The sequence below is a fragment of the Micromesistius poutassou genome (genome assembly GCF_964030765.1).
Source record: "Micromesistius poutassou genome assembly, chromosome: 4".
In the NCBI taxonomy this organism is placed as follows: Eukaryota; Metazoa; Chordata; class Actinopteri; order Gadiformes; family Gadidae; genus Micromesistius; species Micromesistius poutassou.
In genome coordinates this window covers 1,216,886-1,236,241 of record NC_140274.1, presented here as the reverse complement: position 1 = coordinate 1,236,241, position 19,356 = coordinate 1,216,886, and the positions used below count along the sequence as shown (strand labels likewise).

At 44.9% G+C, this 19,356-nt stretch overlaps 1 protein-coding gene across 2 annotated transcripts; it reads right to left on the bottom strand.

Annotated features, from left to right (window-relative positions):
• Nucleotides 1-3,188: 3,188 nt before the first annotated feature.
• Nucleotides 3,189-19,243, bottom strand: LOC311341685 (tapasin-related protein-like). Of its 2 annotated transcripts, XM_084466485.1 has the most exons (8): nt 19,091-19,243; nt 18,681-18,857; nt 15,219-15,494; nt 13,675-14,007; nt 5,751-6,131; nt 5,320-5,412; nt 5,193-5,212; nt 3,189-4,981 (listed from the first exon to the last, which is right to left on the bottom strand). In XM_084466485.1, the coding sequence occupies exons 1-8, from the start codon at nt 19,134-19,136 to the stop codon at nt 4,967-4,969; spliced, it is 1,341 nt and encodes a 446-aa protein (XP_084322611.1). In that variant the 5' UTR covers nt 19,137-19,243; the 3' UTR covers nt 3,189-4,966. The 2 variants fall into 2 exon arrangements, with proteins under 2 accessions (XP_084322611.1, XP_084322612.1); XM_084466486.1 differs by lacking the exons at nt 3,189-4,981; nt 5,193-5,212; nt 5,320-5,412 and adding an exon at nt 5,486-5,677 and having other exon boundaries at nt 5,728-6,131.
• Nucleotides 19,244-19,356: the final 113 nt, after the last annotated feature.

Here is a 19,356-nt window from a genome sequence, read left to right as displayed (position 1 = left end):
ATGTAATAATAATTGAAAATGTTTGCATATATATTTTAGATTGACTGAATAGGGTGCTGGTCTTTTAATGGGGGTAAGGGCTCCTGAATGTTTGATTTGACTTAAAGTGTAATTCACTGCTGCCGCGATGAGTCGACTTAGGGCGCACTCCCCCCCCCCCCCCCACTGGCCTGTGCTCACACTGGGCCAAGTGTCCCCCCCCCCCCCCCCCCACTGGCCTGTGCTCACACTAGGCTAAGTGTCCCCCCCCCCCCCCCCCCCACTGGCCTGTGCTCACACTGGGCTAAGTGTCCCCCCCCCCCACTGGCCTGTGCTCACACTGGGCTAAGTGTCCCCCCCCCCCACTGGCCTGTGCTCACACTGGGCTAAGGGCCCCCCCCCCACTGGCCTGTGCTCACACTGGGCTAAGGGCCCCCCCCCCACTGGCCTGTGCTCACACTGGGCGGTCTCCACTGGGCCTGAGTACGGTGGCCTCTTGAACATATGGGTTGCGTTTCCGTGCGTGTGCGCGTGTCGGCTCATTAGCGTCTGTAGCGTGGCCTGAGCACACCTCTCTGGAGTGGACTGGACCAGGTTCCTTTAGGTCGGCTGGAGTCCCCACGTGGGTATCAGAGACTGTTGATTTTAAATACATTACACTTTCTAAAATGCTTTTTACTTTTTTTTAACTTTGCCTTTATTTTCTATCTATTTTACTTTTTTACTTATCTATTATTTTCTTTTATTGTATGACAATGTTTATATGTGAAGCACTTTGAGTCTGCCTTGTGTATGAAAAGTGCTATATAAATAAAGTTGCCTTGCCTTACTGAGGACACGGAAGCGAACTGTACTTGAGTACGGACGGCGTGCTCACACCAACCAAACGCTCTAGACTTTAGGGGGCAAACGTACTCGGGCACGGTACAGATGGCCTAGTGTGAGTGGGCCCTAAGTATGTAATCGACCATGAAAATGAGTCAAGGGCAATTTTTTTAGTCGACGAGTCGTTTTACTATTGAACGCCTATTTAGTGTTTATTTAGAGTTTTCTTTATTTTGTGTGCCTGTTTTCTGTGCAGTTAACTGCTCCTGCATACTTTCAGCAACAGAAACCATTCAACTATCAAAACGTCCAGCTCCTTAACGACATGATGGCTATCTCTCTGCATTTTTCAACTTTTTAAACTATTACGCTTTTTCCGATTTTTTTTTTACAATGAAAGTCAATGGGTGGACGGCGGAGCTGTCTGCCCATTCTGACACTTCTACTCCTTAAAGTAGCGTGGCGCTGGTAATGGCGACACGCAGCAGCAGCAGCTCCCTTGTGTGTGTTCCTCACCATCAATGTCTCAAAAACGAAGGAAATGACCATTGATTTTAGGAAGTCCCGCCCAGCCACTGTCCCCCTGTCGATCAACGACCAAGCTGTAGAATCTGTCCAGCAGTATAAATATTTGGGGACAGTAATTGATGACAGGCTGTCCTTTGAGCATCAGATTGATGCAGTGTGTAAAAAGGCCAACCAGCGCATGTACTTTCTGCGCAAGCTCAGGAACATAAACATGGACTCTAAATTCATGGAAATGTTTTATTCTTGTTTTATCGAATCTGTCCTGACTTTTGCTTTTATTTGCTGGTTTGGGTCAATTAACCTGAAGAACCGCAACAGACTTCAGGGCATAGTCAGAGTGTGCAGTAAAATTGTTGGTGCTCCACTGAAAGACATTTCCTTGCTGTACAAAACTAGGGCCCTGAATAAAGCCAGACTCGTCCTGACCGACCCTAGCCATCCCTTGGCACCTGAATTTAAACTGCTCCCATCCAGACGCAGATTTCATGTGCCAAGATGCAGGACCAACAGATTTAAAAATACCTGGGTTCCAGTGGCCATTGGCCTTCTTAACAATTGACAGCACTGTGGTCACTTTAAATCCTGTTTCTTCCAGGATGGCATGGTTGCACTTTATTGGTTGTTTTATCTATTTTATTAACTATTGTTAATTGTTGTCCTGTGTATGTACTTTATTGCTATTTCTATTATTAGCGTATGTTGTGTCACTGTTGTACTTGGTTTTTACTGTTGTCTTATGCTGCTGGCTGCACTACAAATTGCCCTCCGGGGACAATAAAGATCTCTTGACTAAAGGTGCCATGACGTGCCACCAGGTGAGGTGTGATTAGCCGTTACAAGCCGTTTTGGAAATCTGACCCATATGACATCACAGGTGGGCGTGTCCACCTAGATGTGTGATGGCTAGATGAGCAACGTTTGCTACGGTCCACTGGGAAGGCTGGTACACTGATCTATCCAGCACACAGCTAGGTGGACACGCCCACCTGTGATGTCATAAGACAGATTTCCAAAACGGCTTGTAACGGCTAATCACACCTCACCTGGTGGCACGTCATTCATTATGACGTGACATCTGACATCTGTTCCTCTTGAGTGAAATAGACCGCTCTTGCTCTATCCTTTTTGTAAAGGTGAGTAAAATTAAGCGATAAACTCGTAGGTGAGCTTTGTGGTACTATTTAACTCCAATTGCCAGTTTTCTATTTGTCGATCCAGGAAAAAGAAAGCCTGGGTATGTTCAGGGCGTTCGTAGTACACCCCACTGGTGTCTCTGGGGTTCTCCCTCTCCCTTGTGTCTCTGCGTCTCTTTCGTCTCTTTCCCTAAAAAAGCATAATATTGGACCTTTAAAGAAACTCTGTTGTGTAGGACTGTTGGCTATTTAGTGGTTCTCAACTGGTCTGGTCTTCAGACCCACATTTTCCATGGTCATTATGTCGCGACCCATTTTTATTCAAACCAAGCAAATTTATTTCTCTAAAATATCACTGTGGAGGGGGACGTGCGACGTCTGGCCTGCGGGGGGAGGTAGAGGACGGTTGGGAGCACACCGGATCGGCTGGGGGGGATTGGACCTGATTGCGGACAGGTGCCTGCGATCAGGGCCAATCAAGGAGCTGTATTTATGTGTGCTTTGTTTTTCAGTGAGGGGAGAAAAACCAGAGAAGGAAGGTGTTGCGGACGGGAGGACACGACGAGTTGCCCAGAGCATCAGTTTATTTCAGTTTATGTGGTCCGATGGAGTAGAATCCGCAACGTGCTATTTCAGTTGTTATTTAAGCGTCTTGGGGGCGAATAAAGACTTCTTCCTCCCGAACATTGGGTCTCCTCTCGCTCATTACCCGTTACAATCACACATACACAATGTCATCATGGTGGTTTTTTTCACTTAAATAACCAAAATTTTCATCCCTGCATACAGAGCACTCTAGCAATAACAAACTGATCCATCCATACTGCGTGCTGCTGATTCTGGTGAATATTAAAACGATGAACATCATAACTGATCACACAGATATGATCTCTTCAAGCAGGCCTACTAAACAGACAGTTTTTACTCAACGAGCATCGGGGGAAGCTAATGAGATAGTTGGGGTGTGCTTTTCTCCTGATAAGAGTTTCAAAGTCTGGGGTGATGGTCGACAGAGCTTCTCAGATCAAGCTCAGAGTCCAACCTGCTCCTCTTCTTGGACTCGAGCTGGACCAAAGTTGAGAAGCCACTTTCGCAGAGAGAGGTAGTGCTGAACGTAGTCATTTAAGTGATATATAGGCCTACACATCATCAGTCTAAAGGGGCTTCATTTGGCTGAATTATAAAAGGTATAAGTAGTAATATAAAGAGCCAGCTCTTGTTGGTGAGCTGATCCAAATGATCCGGCTCACTAAAAATAACCAAAATTCCCATCTCTATCAGATGGCCTAATCACTGGAACTATTTTTTGTTTCGTTTTTTTGTTTGTTTTTTTACGTAGAAGATTAGATTAGAAGATAATGTAAAAAATGTGTGTTGTATTTTTTTAATGAATGTTTATTTAAATGTGTCATTGTCTTAGCTATCGTCCACCATTAGGGGGGTGCTTGTCGACATTCATAAATAATACATTTGTTCCACCCTCCTTTTTAGTGTTAAACTTGATATTTTTTGCAGAATAGATCCATTATAAGACGATTGTTCTTGGTTTACCAAGCATGTGATTGAAACACATTTTCAAATAAAATATTATAAATGATAGTCATAATAACAATCCAAAAATAATAAATATAACAAATTATAATTTTGAGAATGAACATACATATATAATTTTGAGAATGAACATACATATGAACATACATATTTATATAGGTAAAATACACCTTTTTGTCAACTTTTTATTGAGAAAAGTTCCTACAGTCACACAATTGTCTCATCACATCTATCAACCCCGCACATCATATACCCCCAACCCTAAAATAAGCTTATGTGTGGAGAACCAGCAATCATCAAACCCCTCGTAGATCCAAATAAAGTAGAATGTACCTGAGAGAGAGAGTTCTCTCATCGACCACCTAGGGCTGGGCCATTAATCAAATTTTGATCACGATTTTGATTTCAGAGTGAAACGATCACCAAACTAATATAATCGAGTTGAAACGATTAAAAAAAATAATAATAATTATTATAATAATTTTTTTTTTATAGAAATTGCAGAACAGCTTGATTCATATCTGGACTTTATTTTCTATTTGACCATTTTGTATATATTTTTAAGGGGAAATTTCGAAGTTCTCATTTACAAAGTGTTTTTTTTTTGGAGAGAAATTATGAATACATGCATCATGTTTTCAAACTCAAAAATAATAGTTTGAATAATCGAGATTTCAATATTGACCAAAATAATCGTGATTATGATTTTTTCCATAATCGAGCAGCCCTACGACCACCCCTGACCCCATCCCAATCACAACGCCCAGCCCTACGACCACCCCTGACCCCATCCCAATCACAACGCCCAGCCCTACGACCACCCCTGACCCCATCCCAATCACAACCCCCAGCCCCAGAGGACCCCTCAGCCTGTACAGGGGCCCCCACGCAGGGGCCCTACGTAGACCAGGCACACAGAGAGGGATTCACTGGAAGTTGCTTTCAAACAGTTAATAGGGTTTGCTCTGCAGAGAAAACACACACACACACACACACACACACACACACACACACACACACACACACACACACACACACACACACACACACACACACACACACACACACACACACACACACACACACACACCATCAGTGTGGTTACATTGAAGACATGGTTTCTAATCTATGATCAATCTGGGAACCTGTAGCCTGAAATGTTTTGCGTAATCTTACCTTCCTCGACTCTTGACGGGCTACGACACGATGATGAGTAGAAAAAGAAGAAGAAGATGAGGATGATTACTCTCCAGGATCAAAAATACATTCATTGGTCACTGGTACAGAGTTTACAGAGACTGACCTGTGTACAAGTAGCGTAGCATTATGAATATGATGATCAGAAATATGACCACCATTGTGCCAACTGCCAGGTAGATCATCAAACTGGTGGGCTCTGGAAGAGAATATTGGCAACATATTATTGAATATTGTCAATATTGTCATCATTCAACCTCATCCTAAAGTGTTGTCATAATCATTTCCATCAGTTTGTCATAAGTTACATATTGCTATGGCCCCTGTGGTAGCAAACCGTAATAAAGTGACTGAGTGAAAAGGATGTTCATTTATACTCACCTGGACCACAGGGTGAACCTGACACACTCACCTGGACCACAGGGTGAACACTCACCGTGGACCAGCGCCTCTAACACACTCACCTGGACCAGCGAACACACTCACCGTGGACCAGCGCCTCTAACACACTCACCGTGGACCAGCGAACACACTCACCGTGGACCAGCAGGGTGAAGCTCTTGCGGACGGGGGTCCTGAGGGAGCGGTGCATCACCCTGCAGGTGAAGCGCTGGCCCGTGTCCTGCAGCGCCGCCCGGTGGTAGAAGAAGGCGGTGAGCGTGTAGGTCCCCTCAGAGTTGAGCCGGTGGCTGGAGAGCAGGACGTTGGTGAGCTTGGTGGGCAGCGGGGCCCCGGCCCTGTAGCCCGCCGGCTCCCCGGGGGGCTCCTGGTACCACTCCATCTCCACGTCCAGAGGGTAGTAGCCCTCCGCCTTACACATCACCTTGTGCTCGGCCCCGGCCTCCAGGGCCAGCTCGGGGCCCAGGCCGCCCTCCAGGGCCAGCTCCGGCCCCACGCTGAGAGACACTCTGGGGGGCTCTGGGGAGGAGGGGGGAGGAGGGGGGAGGTCACTGCCCTGAGACCACCGGGGGAATCCTCCTCCAGAGAACCACAGGGGACTCACGCTCTCCCACCGTCAAAGATAGAATTACATTTTTTATGTGTATTATACTGAAGCCCAGTTCAGACCAAAGATTCGCGACGCAACGACTTGCAACGAGACGGTTTTAGAACGTCGCAGGGGAAAAGTTGCAGCAGTGTGAACTGGTCGTCGCAAGGCGGCGCAAGGAGTCGCCAAAGACTGAACATGTCAAATCGCCAGGTCCAGTTTTAGAACGCAACGATGTGGCTATTTCTGTTCAGCCAATCAGGACACAGCACAGAACAATTTAGGCTTATTAAATAGGCCTATAAGTTGGAGATGCTAACGGTATTATCTTTGGTTCCAGAACAACGATTGTAGATAATGTTAGGCTTGAGCTGATTCATTGACATTATTTTAACGGGACCACTGTTACCGTTACACGTTAGCCGTTGTTATGGTTACATGCTGCCAGTTCCCATTCCAACAGTCCTGTGCACGTATGCAAATTAGCCATGTGCGCCAAACAGAAGAAGGGCCCTATCTTGCGCCCGGCACAATTGACTTTCTACACCGACGCATGTGTCGTTGCTAGTTTGCACCCGGCGCAAAGCTGATTTTCCCCCGCAGCAACCAGGCACCACTACACATGTTAAATATTATGATGTCAAAGATTATTCATACGTGTGAAACTGCATAGAAATAGCGTGTGGATTGTGGAAACATTTTTTTTCCATAGGGCTGCATGAATGAACATGAATGAAGTATAGTAGGCTATGCCATGCGTTAAAATAATAATAACAATAATACATTCGAGCAAAGTATATTCCAGGCTTCCAAAACAAAATCTAGTTTTAGGGTAGGCCTAAATGATTGGTTAAATGATTTGGGAAAGAACAGCTGATACAGCGGTAAGTTGTACTTTTAAATCAATGCATCTGCAAACACTGTACAGCAAACACATATGTTCTTGACAAAGACATCGTGTACAAGCCCATTACTTTTAGGATTGAAGAGTATTTGATCGTGAGAAAACATAGTTTTACCGAGAGTGAGTGTTTAAAAGAATGAATGAATGCGCGTGATGCTTGGTGCGCGTGGGTGTGCGCGCCCATCTGTCTAAACACACGCAAATTAAACACGTAAGTGTATGAGAAGGAAATCGAGTCAGTCGACCTGCGATAAGCAGCTGATTCTGAACGAACTCGTCTTCGAGATGGACGTGTTCTAACGCATTTTTAATCAATGAAATGTTAACACAACAGTATATATCTGACCATTTAATTTTCGAATTTTTAGGTGAAGCCGAGCTTCCCTTGCAGTCGAGAAGTCGCCACTACGAAAGAATGCAATGTATCCAGCTAGCGGGATCTAAACAAACTAAGCTCCAGCGAATTACTACAATGCAGACGTAGTGGAGAATGGCGAAACACAGCAACTCTAGCCTACTCTCAACCAAAATAAAACTAATCGCAAACCAAAGTTAGGTTACTATTTACAGGATGGAAGTGATGCTGATGCGGCTCTCAGCTGTGCCAGAGCGTTCACAGTTGCTATAAACCACCTGCCGTCGCCGCCCGGTGCAGCAGTGTGAACTGCCCCGTTTTTAGAACGTCTCAGCCCGTCTCGTCGCAAGGAGTCACAAGGAGTTGCGAGTTGCAAGCAGTTGCGTCGCAAATCTTTGGTCTGAACTGGGCTTAACGGAATAAAACATGACAGTGAGGCTTTTTATGAATGAATTCCATTACTTGTTACTCATGTAATAGATCAAATAATGATTACAGGGGAACTAATGCTTCCAGAGGAGACAGAGGCTTATTTCATGTTGGAGACCAACATATAGCGATGGGTAAGTGCCACAACGGCAAAAAAGTAGGGACCTTATCTCAACCATTATTGTTGCTCACGCTCACTCCTGCTCTATCAGTACACCATCACTTTAACCATATGAGGCTACAAACCACACCGTACATCTTTATATCATGGTATCTACACATTTTTAAAGTACAAATTTAATGACTTTCAAGACCTTTTCAAGACCTCTAAAAGGAAAATTTAATACCAATACCGCTGCAAAAAAATCGAGACTATACACTATATACTCCGTTCATTATGAGTTTTATTCAGTTTGAGTAACGAATAGTAACGACCATGGGCGTCACCATAATATAATTGGGGGGGGGACACGTCCCCCCCACCCTTGAAAAAAAGTTGTTTCGACCCCCCCACATTTGCCATCAAAAATACTAGTGCATGACTGGTCTACTAGTCCAGCGTTCTTTCCATCGCTTCACAATCAAATCCGTTCCACTTTATCAGTAGGGGGAATACCCATATAAATAGAAATCCACTCAGAAGCCGACCGAAGCAAGCCTATGTTGAGAGTCGGATCAACGACAGCGACACGAGATGGACATAAGGACTTTTTTTTCGAGGAAGAGGAAAGTAAGCCAGAGTTGCCCAAGTTTTCCATTGAATGGCCAAACAGCTAAATTACGTTCTTCCATGGCCAAACACAGCCAGCTTTTCTGATAAGAATGTTAGCACCCTTATGAGACATTCTCTGGCATTAGCAATATTCAAAGTCACAAATATCAAATATTTGTGCCTAATAGCATACTTTGTTGTATAAAAAACCTAGCCTATATATCATCATGGTATATGAATTTTTAATACATTTCATAATGTAAATATGAGCATTAAAGCTCAATAGCTTCCAGGTCATGTGACCTATTGGCTCAAAATGAGTGTAGGACAGTAGATCTACACTGCTGTATGAGACACACCTCTTTTTATAGCATTTTACTTCCCCTTATATTTTTGATGAATTATTAGTACATTTCATAATGTAAATATGAGCATTCCTTCCAGGTAATGTGACCTATTGGCTCAAAATTAGTGCAGGATCATAGGCCCTACTTGTTTTATGAGACACAACTCTTACTTCATTTTTTTTAAATCAAATGTTAACACTTCATATTTTTTAAATAAACGTTTAATACATTTAATACCCACGTTTTATTTTGAAAACCGGAAGTTTCCACACGCTGCAGTAAACTAGCGCTGCAAAGTATTTGCCATAAAGTCAGCAATAAGGGCGCACTGGAAAATTTTGGAGCGGCTGGCTTGACCACGCGAAAACGAGGGACGGCTAGCTTGACCGCAGTGTTTGTTTAGATCCCGCTAGTTGGATACATTGCATTCTTTCGTAGTGGCGACTTCTCGACTGCAAGGAAAGCTCGGCTTCACCTACAATTTCGAAAATTAAATGGTCATATATACTGTTGTGTTAACATTTCATTGATTAAAAATGCATTAGAACACGTCCATCTCGAAGACGAGTCCGTTCAGAATCAGCTGCTTATCGCAGGTCGACTAACTCGATTTCCTTCTCACACTTACGTGTTTAATTTGCGTGTGTTTAGACAGATAGGCGCGCACACACACGCGCACCAAGCATCACCCGCATTCATTCATTCTATTAAATACTCACTCGCGGTAAAACTGTTTTCACACGATCAAATACTCTTCAATCCTAAAAGTAATGGGCTTGTACACGATGTCTGGGTCAAGAACATATGTGTTTGCCGTACGGTGTTTGCAGATGCATTGATTTAAAAGTACAACTTACCGCTGTATCAGCTGTTCTTTCCCAAATCATTTAACCAATCATTTACCCTAAAACTAGATTTTGTTTTGGAAGCCTGGAATATACTTTGCTCGAATGTATTATTGTTATTATTATTATTTAACCGCATGGCATAGCCTACTATACTTCATTCATGTTCATTCATGCAGGGAAAAAAAAGTTTCCACAATCCACACGCTATTTCTATGCAGTGTCACACGTATGAATAATCTTTGACATCATAATATTTAACATGCAAGTGTAGTGGTGCCTGGTTGCTGCGGAGGAAAATCAGCTTTGCGCCAGGTGCAAACTAGCAACGACACATGCGTCGGTGTAGAAAGTCAATTGCGCCGGGCGCAAGATAGGGCCCTTCTTCTGTTTGGCGCACATGGCTAATTTGCATACGCGCACAGAACTGTCGGAATGGGAACACGTCGGACTGGCAGCATTACGGGGGCGCGATTACGGGCTGGCGGAGTTACATTTAAAAATCGCGTTCAAGTAAAAATAAATAAGAAAAACGTAATCAATTTGTGGCGCTCGTTGTTCAATCTGTGGCGCAGCGCCACACATTGGCCTATGTGTGGAAAACACTGCACGGCCATCACACATGTGCTCATTCGGAGCATTGTAAATCATTTATTGTTTCATTGTTGTAGCCAGTTCATTTATGTAATAAATTAACAATGCGATCGGGATTTTTGACGTGGGGGGGGGGGGGGAGTGATCAGGATTGTTATTGTTGTTGGATGTGTGGCGTGTGTGTAAGCAGGCAAAAGCGTGTGTCACACGGTGAACCCGTGATTACGGTGAACCCAGCTCTGCTTCAACTTTATATAAAAAAAAACGTTCATACTCCGCGTACCACTAGAGAACGCTCCACCGTTTGAGAACCACTGTTCTAGCGTATCGGTTTGACCAACCGGACATTGTAGGTTGTAAAATGAAACGTAAAACTGAACAAATATACAAGATACAAAAATAGAAATGAAACAAAATACACCCGCTCATTAATTCTCCCCCCGATTAAATTTAATGCCGCCCACCCAATAATTCCAGACTTTTTAAGACATTTAAGGCCTTGAATATGGAAACTTAAATTCAATGACTTTTAATACTTTTCAAGATCCGCGGCAACCCTGCTTTATATACACACATATATACATACTCATAAACCATTATCTAATGACATTTTTTATTGTTATTTTCAATTGAATATGATTGTAATTTTGAAAAATAATTTTGCCCTCTTTAATTTTATATATAGCAGTTCCTTTATTTGACCATTCCCTAAACTTTTAATAATTGTGTTTTTATCATGTGTATATAGTACAGAATGCGTCAGGCCATGCACAAGATAACATCTGTCTCTGCTGATCCTCTCCTTCTACTTCTGCAGTGGCACAGGTGGTGCCAGTGTTGGTTAAAGTAGCATGGAAAATGATTTGCATAGAGGGAAAGCAATAAAGAAATGAACATGGAAAACAACCTAGGAGAGGGATTATTCAAACGTCCTTTAAAGTGGAAGTGTAACCCCTGTTTCAGCTCAAACACTAATTCACATGCTTGCTTCCCCATGATTAAGACCCAAGGTAAGGTTGATTATGAGTGTTATAATGAGTGATGTACATGAGCCACACACTGTAGTGTTAGAGATTTTTCGTTTTGTCTGCGCTTATTTGGGTGTGAAGAAAATCCACGATAGTTTCCACCAATGTACATACGGAAAGTCAGTTTAATCTTTATTATATACAATATGTCTATTTTGAGTCGGTTCAACCTGTATTCAGTCTCTGTGCATGATACCTAGACTGGGTAGCCCCGCCCATTCTGCTGGCGATTTGAGTTGGCCCTGCAGAAGGGTCTGGAGAAGAGCAATTCATTTCTTTCTAGTTTCAATAAGTTTATGCGGGAGCCAATCACCAAGCTGGCTTTTCCCCCTGGCGCTCTATTGGCTGGTTTAACACAATGACGACAGGGAAGTGACGGCAAGCAGCCAATTGCGTACAGAGTTAATTTAACTCCGCCCGTTGATCACGCCTCTTGTGCTGAAGAAAATGACTTTGACCTAGGCCTGGGCAATAAAACAATAAATTATCATATTGTGATAGACTTTTGATCAATATCAATATAAAACATGTTCAATATATATCGATAAGAGACTGGACCACCGTATCTAGCAGCTGGGTTTGTTACACAAACACGGTTCCATACTTATTTACAATATTTGAGTGTTTTTCATTGTTGTGTTGACATTGGAGTATCAATGAAGAACAGTGGAAGGTCATATTAAGAGTTAAACAGAAGTGTTTAAATCCAGCATGGTAATTCCTAGTCTTTTTAGGTCACTACAATTATCAATAGTTATCGATATCGTTCAATATGATCAAGTTATATCGTGATATGTCTTTCAGCCATATCGCCCAGGCCTACTTTGACCATAGATTTTGAGCGACCAAGCCAGCCAGCGACCACAGCCACCACAAGCAGCCAGACGAGCGACCAATGAGACCAACACAGCGACCAATGAGACCAACACAGCAACCAATGAGACCAACACAGCGACCAATGAGACCAACACAGCGACCAATGAGACCTACGTTGCGACGCACGTCGTTGGTCGCTCACGGAGCTCGGCCTTCCTTCCTTGTGTTACGCCTAACAATCTCCTCCCTGTGTACAGTGTTGCCAACCCTCCCCTGTCAGACTACCCTCCTGTAGCTGACCCCCACCTGTCAGACTACCCTCCTGTAGCTGACCCTCCCCTGTCAGACTACCCTCCTGTAGCTGACCCCCACCTGTCAGACTACCCTCCTGTAGCTGACCCTCCCCTGTCAGACTACCCTCCTGTAGCTGACCCTCCCCTGTCAGACTACCCTCCTGTAGCTGACCCCCACCTGTCAGACTAACCTCCTGTAGCTGACCCCCACCTGTCAGACTACCCTCCTGTAGCTGACCCCCACCTGTCAGACTACCCTCCTGTAGCTGACCCTCCCCTGTCAGACTACCCTCCTGTAGCTGACCCCCACCTGTCAGACTACCCTCCTGTAGCTGACCCCCACCTGTCAGACTACCCTCCTGTAGCTGACCCTCCCCTGTCAGACTACCCTCCTGTAGCTGACCCCCACCTGTCAGACTACCCTCCTGTAGCTGACCCTCCCCTGTCAGACTACCCTCCTGTAGCTGACCCCCACCTGTCAGACTACCCTCCTGTAGCTGACCCCCACCTGTCAGACTACCCTCCTGTAGCTGACCCTCCCCTGTCAGACTACCCGCCGGTCTTCAAGGCCCCAAGTCCAGCCTTTACTTATTTGTAGTAAAGTAAAGACCTCAGTAAAGACCCTCTAGTTTCACTCTGTGTCCACTGGCTCTACTTCACCATAACACATGGGAAAAAAAGATTTGGACTGCAGACAACAGCGCTGGTCTGCCCCACAGAGCAGCGCTGTCTAAAGCAGTCAGCTCATCCAGTGGAAAGTAAGCAAGATAACGTTATGTTACTTGCAGATTTTTCATTAGAAAGAAATGACATAACGTGACTAAACGTAGCACAGATAAAACTTGAATTCATTAATTTGTCCGCGAACATGATTTCTGCCTAACTCAAATCAGACCGATTGTCACCGGCAATGCTGGAAGAAAACAACTCCCATAATCCCACCTTCACTACGTCATCAAACTACCTCTTGTTATTGTTATGATTGAGCGCCCCCTAGAAATGAAATATTATAGCTTTAACCAGTATTAAATGCATTGTTCAAGTATGTAAGGTGGCCTGAGACTGATTTGACTCTGGGCCGTCATTCCATCTTCTCATTTATCCAATTCCTAAACAGTTTTATCATTCAACACCCCTCTGCTTCACTCACCGTAGACGTGCAGCAGCAGGTCCAGGCTGGCGTCCAGCTGCCCTACAGACACCGAGCAGATGTACTTCCCCTCGCTGGAGATCTTGACGGAGGGGATGGACAGGGTGGCGTCCCCTGTAGCCAACAGCCTCTTCTGACTGACCCCCGCCCCCCGGGTCGTCCCCGACTGGCTGTCGTAGCTGTACAGCTGCACCCAGTCGCCTTTGATCTGCGCGCGCCACCCCGCTTTGAACTTGGGCCCCTTGTGGTCCACGGCGAAGCGACACTGGAGCTTCTGCTGGGACCGCAACCCCACCTTCAACGCTACGGAGCGCGCGTGCAGCACCATGGAGGCTGGGAGGACACACACACACACACAGGATGGGACGAGGACGGGCCTAGAGACCTATGTTAGACTGAGAACAGGGCCCTGCAGGACGTATGGGAAGAGGTTGTGAGAGAGGAGGACAGAGAGCGAGCCAGATGGAATCAAATCGGGCAGGAATTTGTCTTTCATACTAATAAACATTATAAAACGGGTGGATTAAATCAAGAGATCTGATTGGTTCCTAACTGTTGTATAATGAGCGTATACATAACTGCTATGACGCCCGTTCAGCTTACGGAGTTCAGTATCACTCCGCGCCTAACTTGAACTGTTGTTTATTTATATATAAAAGCAATAGCATAGTTCACTGAAGCCTAAAAACATGTTGATTGATGGAGAGGGTGGAAATGTTGTAAAGCAATAGGCACACGGTGAGTGAACTCGACAGTAGGCTAAATTGCCGGCGAACCGAGCTACCGTCTCTAGCCTTCTCTCTGAAGGACGCTACAGTGTGTTGCATAGCAACCGCCGTACACTTTGCAGGCAGCCAGGAGGGACTACTTTTTTGTATTTGTTAAAAAAAATGCTTTTCCGACTTTCTCGTTTTTTCAAAATTAAGGGTGTCTATGACTTTCATTTCGCCATACTTACATAACCGTTTTATAAAAGCAATAGATCACTTCAGTCAGTGGAATGTTCTCATTATACCACCGTTAAGGGGGTCGCAACGCCCCTTAACGGTGGTATAATGAGCACATTCCACAGCCTGTCGTGATCTATTGCTTAAATAAACCCTATTACTTTCATGACAACTAACACGTGCTTAAAGGGCTCATTCCCTGAGAAACCGTTTAGTACTTGTTCCTTTTGAAATACGACAGCCGTGCCCGGGTCGCCGTGCCCGGGTCGCCGTGCCCGGGTCGCCGTGCCCGGGTCGCCGTGCAGCGGCCGAGCTCCCGGGCTCCGGCGGTGCAGTCCCGCGGGCGCGGCGATTGAATACAGAAAGCCGCCTCGGGGCGCCACGGTCCGCGGCCGCCGCGCACCGCGGCCGGTAGCTCGGCTCCGACTCAGCTCCTTCTGTCTGTAGTCCGGCGCCTTGCCGGTGCTTGAGAGATGAGCCCATTCATATCGAATATGTTTTTACGGTCTCAGAGTTCTGACCTTACTTGCGGTTGTGTATTTTTGTGCTGATATTTGCCGTACCAAGGTGGTCCACATGGGTGAGGCTGGTGGCTACCTGAGGCTGTGATCATCTCTCTGTCCCCAACAGGAGGAAAGCTGTCATAATCCTCCATGGTCGAGGGGGGCTGGCTGGGCGTGTGTCTGAGGTAGCCGGTGAAGGTGAAGGCGTCCTCTAGATGTTTGACGGTGCAGGTGAACCAGAGGTCGTAAGGCATGGCCCCCGGGCTTGGCCAGAGCCACTGGATCCCCTTCATGCTGTACCTGCGGATCTCACACTCCAGGTGTTCTGGGCTGGCCCCCTCCATGTAGGAGCGCAGGTCCACTCTGGAGGCTAATGAAGATAATAATGAAGATAGGACGTTTAAAACTGGTTTAGATCACAGAGACATTAGGGATTAGTAGACACTAGGGATGTCAACAATATACAACATATATATATATATTTAAATTATTATAAAAAAATGTATATACATAAACTTCTTCAATGTCCTGTCCAAAACGTTGTAACCCATTTCAGTTTTCAAAATAACTAACTAAAATGATAGCCGGAGATATGCTCCCATAAGCGTAGTCGTGGGGAAGGGGTTCCGCGATCTGTGTCGCCAAACTGTGACGGCTGGAGAAAATGTAGAGCGAAGCAGCAGCCTCGCTCCGTGAGATCCTGTCCTTAGCGGAGAAAGTTGCCATCACCACCGATGCTTGGACAGCGTTGACTACGGAGTCATACGTGACCGTTCACTTCTTTACTGACTGGTTGTGCAGAGTGCAATCCTGTGGACCCGCTCAATGCCAGAGAGGGACACTGCGGAACACGTGGTTAACGTTAACGTGGCATTTATGAATATAATCTCAATCAGTGACAGCACCATGAGAGGAGGCGCGCAGTATCAATATCCTAATTAAAAGTAAACGTAAACGTTCACACCCCTGCTCTACACTCTGTGATATTTGTTCATCATCATTTCTATTAACTTCCTTATTGGTGTGCTCCTGAGCGCAACCGTTGAAATATGACGGGCGGGCCACTGTCTTAAAGGACAGCGCAGATCCTTTGAGCTCCGCAACTGCTGCAGCCACGGAGACAAAAAAAAAACGATTTTGTTGATTCATGGTAAATGGTCCTTATTTATATAGCGCTTTTATCCAAAGTGCTTTACAGTGTTGACTGACATTCACCCATTCATGCACACATTCACACACCGACGGCGGAGTCGACCACGCAGGGCGACAGCCAGCTCGTTAGGAGCCATTAGGGTGAGGCGTCTCGCTCAGGGACACCACGACGCTCAGCTAGGAGGAGCCGGGGATCCAACCAGTAACCTTGCGGTTACCAGCCGACCGCTCTACCTCCTGAGCTAATGTGCCGCCCGCGATTCATGACTCCAACACGTCGACTCACTAAATAATGAGTCATTTCCCTCCCTAGTAGACACACGCTGGCTCTGAACACCCAGTGGGTGAAAATAGAACAAAATAGAATGTAAAACGGTAACAAGGCCATACAATATAAAAGGTTTCAATACAGGGAACATTGTTGACATGTATAAGTATAAGTATATGCCCTCCATTGTCACAAAAAGTATTATGTGTAGAGCGGCAGCCAATGGGATGTCCCTGAATGAACATGTGACGTAGAGGAGAGGTCCAGTGAGCATGTGTTGATAAACACTGCAGCCATTACGGTAATAGCGTCTTTTGAAACCACTTCTGGTTTCAAAATAAAAGCATTCGACTGGTACAAACCAAAAGACAGTCAATAAAATAAAATACTGTCAAAGGAAATGTACAGACTTTGTGATGTGTACTTTCAAAATTAAAGTAAGCTTAAATTCAATAAATGTAGGCTTAAGCCAATCATTTTTTAATTGGAATTTGAACAATGCCCTGTTCCAGACACTAGTCTCACTTCAGGGTAATAGTACACGTACACCGCCTCATATTGCCACCCACGAAGTTTCAAGTCATTCTGGTGTATAGTTTCAAATTAAAAGCCCACCAAAAAATGTACATATGAGACATATTAAACATGATTTTGATTCAATTTAAAAGGAAACACCCTGTTATCAGAGACTAATTCCACTTCAGGTTTATAGTACAAGACCCCATAGTGTGACCCAGTAAGTAAAAAGACATTCTAATGTGTAATTTCAAATTAAAAGCCCACCAAAAAATGTACATATGAGACATATTAAACATGATTTTGGATTAAATTTTAAAGGAAAAGCAAGTAAGTGTACAATAACTCTGATGTGGAATTATCTATCTATCTAATTATCTATTTATCTATCTGTCTATGATAACAGGGTGTTTCCTTTTAAATTGAATCCAAAATCATGTGCAATAGGTCTCATATTTGTCAATTAGTTGGGTTTTATTTTGGAAGTATACATCACAAAGTCTGTACATTTCCTTTGACAGTAGGCCTATTTGCTTTTATTGGCTGTCTTTTGGTAAGTACCCGACAAATGCTTTTTTTGAAACCGGGGGCCTCTAAGAATAGTCTAATCTCCTAACCTTTATGCCTCCTTTCCTTAACCCTTGTGGAAAACGTCATCGGGTCAAGGAGAGATGGAAAGGTGCCTCCTTTCGAACATAGGAAAAGACCGCACTGTTTAAAATGAATTAGACTCCACTTTAATAACCGACGGCGGGTATTGCTGACCTCTAGCGGCTCTAGTGTGGAACTACAATTTTCCGAAGATGGGACTACAACAAGCGCTCTTTGATCCATGCGTTCTTGTCGTATTGATTTAATCAGGTTATCGCCAACAGTGAGAATCACTTAGGTCGGACTAGGCCAACGGGAATATTTGAGGCTACTTGAATCCCAATTCATATGTGAAAAAAAAAGAGGCTAAACTTATGTTGATGTTGAAATTAACTGCCCCCAGTAGTCTTTCTTAAATGTGAAGTCTGCATTTTATTTTCTTATGGTGTATATTATGTGCTTATTAACCAGCAATGAATGAATTCAATGACGTCGGTTAGGAAAAGTGGAGTCGAATTCATTTTAAACTGCGGTCTTTTCCTAAGTTCGAAGCACCTTTCATCTCTCCTTGACCCGATGACGTTTTCCACAAAGGTCAAGGAAAGAAGACATACAGGTCAGGAGATTTGACTGTTCTTAGAGGCCCCAGTTCTGAGTCGCTATTACCGTAATGGCAGTATATACACGTACAGACAGTGTCGGCTGGCTGGACCGCAGTTGAGTTCCAGTCAGGCACGGAGCTCTTCTCTCCCGGTGCTAGTGGGGAGCTTGACCGATAGGTGGCGGTGCTAAGAAAATAATTGATTTTCACGACTTCAGTTACTTTATAAAGAGGTTCTGTTTTTTTTTCAATAAAAGCAGCTATGATACACAGGGGCTTAACTGGGGCTACACTGATTTTTGACGGGGCTATAGCGCCCCTTAGCCCCGTCCCTGATTCCAGTCCAAACAGCAGCGCTGCCCCACTGCGTCCTCCCGTTAATATCTCTGCTAACAGCAACCATGAAGTTTACGGCTTGAGATCCCTACCGGTGACCATGAAGGTGATGGTGTGGGGGTTGACAGCTGGAGCGCCCGCTGGGCCGAACTGCAGCAGCGCCTCTCTGGGGTGGAGATCCGTCTCGCGGTGACCCTCCGCGTTCAGGTACACGCGCTCATCGATGAACGTACAAGCGAGCCACGGGACCTGCTCCTCACAACAGAGCACTGGGACACACGCACACGCACACACACACACACACACACACACACACACACACACACACACACACACACACACACACACACACACACACACACACACACAGAACACACACAGAACACACACACACACACACACACACACACACACACACACACACACACACACACCGACGTCAAGACCAAACGCACAGTGTATAACAAATACAAACAGAAACACAACGGAATTAAACGCTTACCTCCGAACAAATAAATGCAAATAAATAGTTTTAGAAATACACCCATGTTTGTTCATCTACGGTATACTCCTATATTAAGGCAAAGCGTCGTAAAACCCTCCAGATTTTCAAGTTTAAGGCTGGCTGAAGCGTTAGGGGATCTTGACTCCTGAGTTTTCACTTTCGTTTAATCGGAACGTGTCTCCCGTTGGGTGGCGCTGTAACATCGCGAGAGTACGTCAGACAGTCTCGGGACGAACACACGTTGGCTGCGAGAACCGGAAGTA

Coding starts and splice junctions, on each gene's coding strand:
- LOC311341685 (XM_084466485.1), bottom strand. CDS start 19,136: ATGGGTGTATTTCTAAAACTATTTATTTGCATTTATTTGTTCGGAG. Junction 18,858..19,090: donor TTGCATTTATTTGTTCGGAG/GTAAGCGTTTAA, acceptor CGTGTGTCCCAG/TGCTCTGTTGTGAGGAGCAG. Junction 14,008..15,218: donor AGAGATGATCACAGCCTCAG/GTAGCCACCAGC, acceptor GTGTCCTCCCAG/CCTCCATGGTGCTGCACGCG.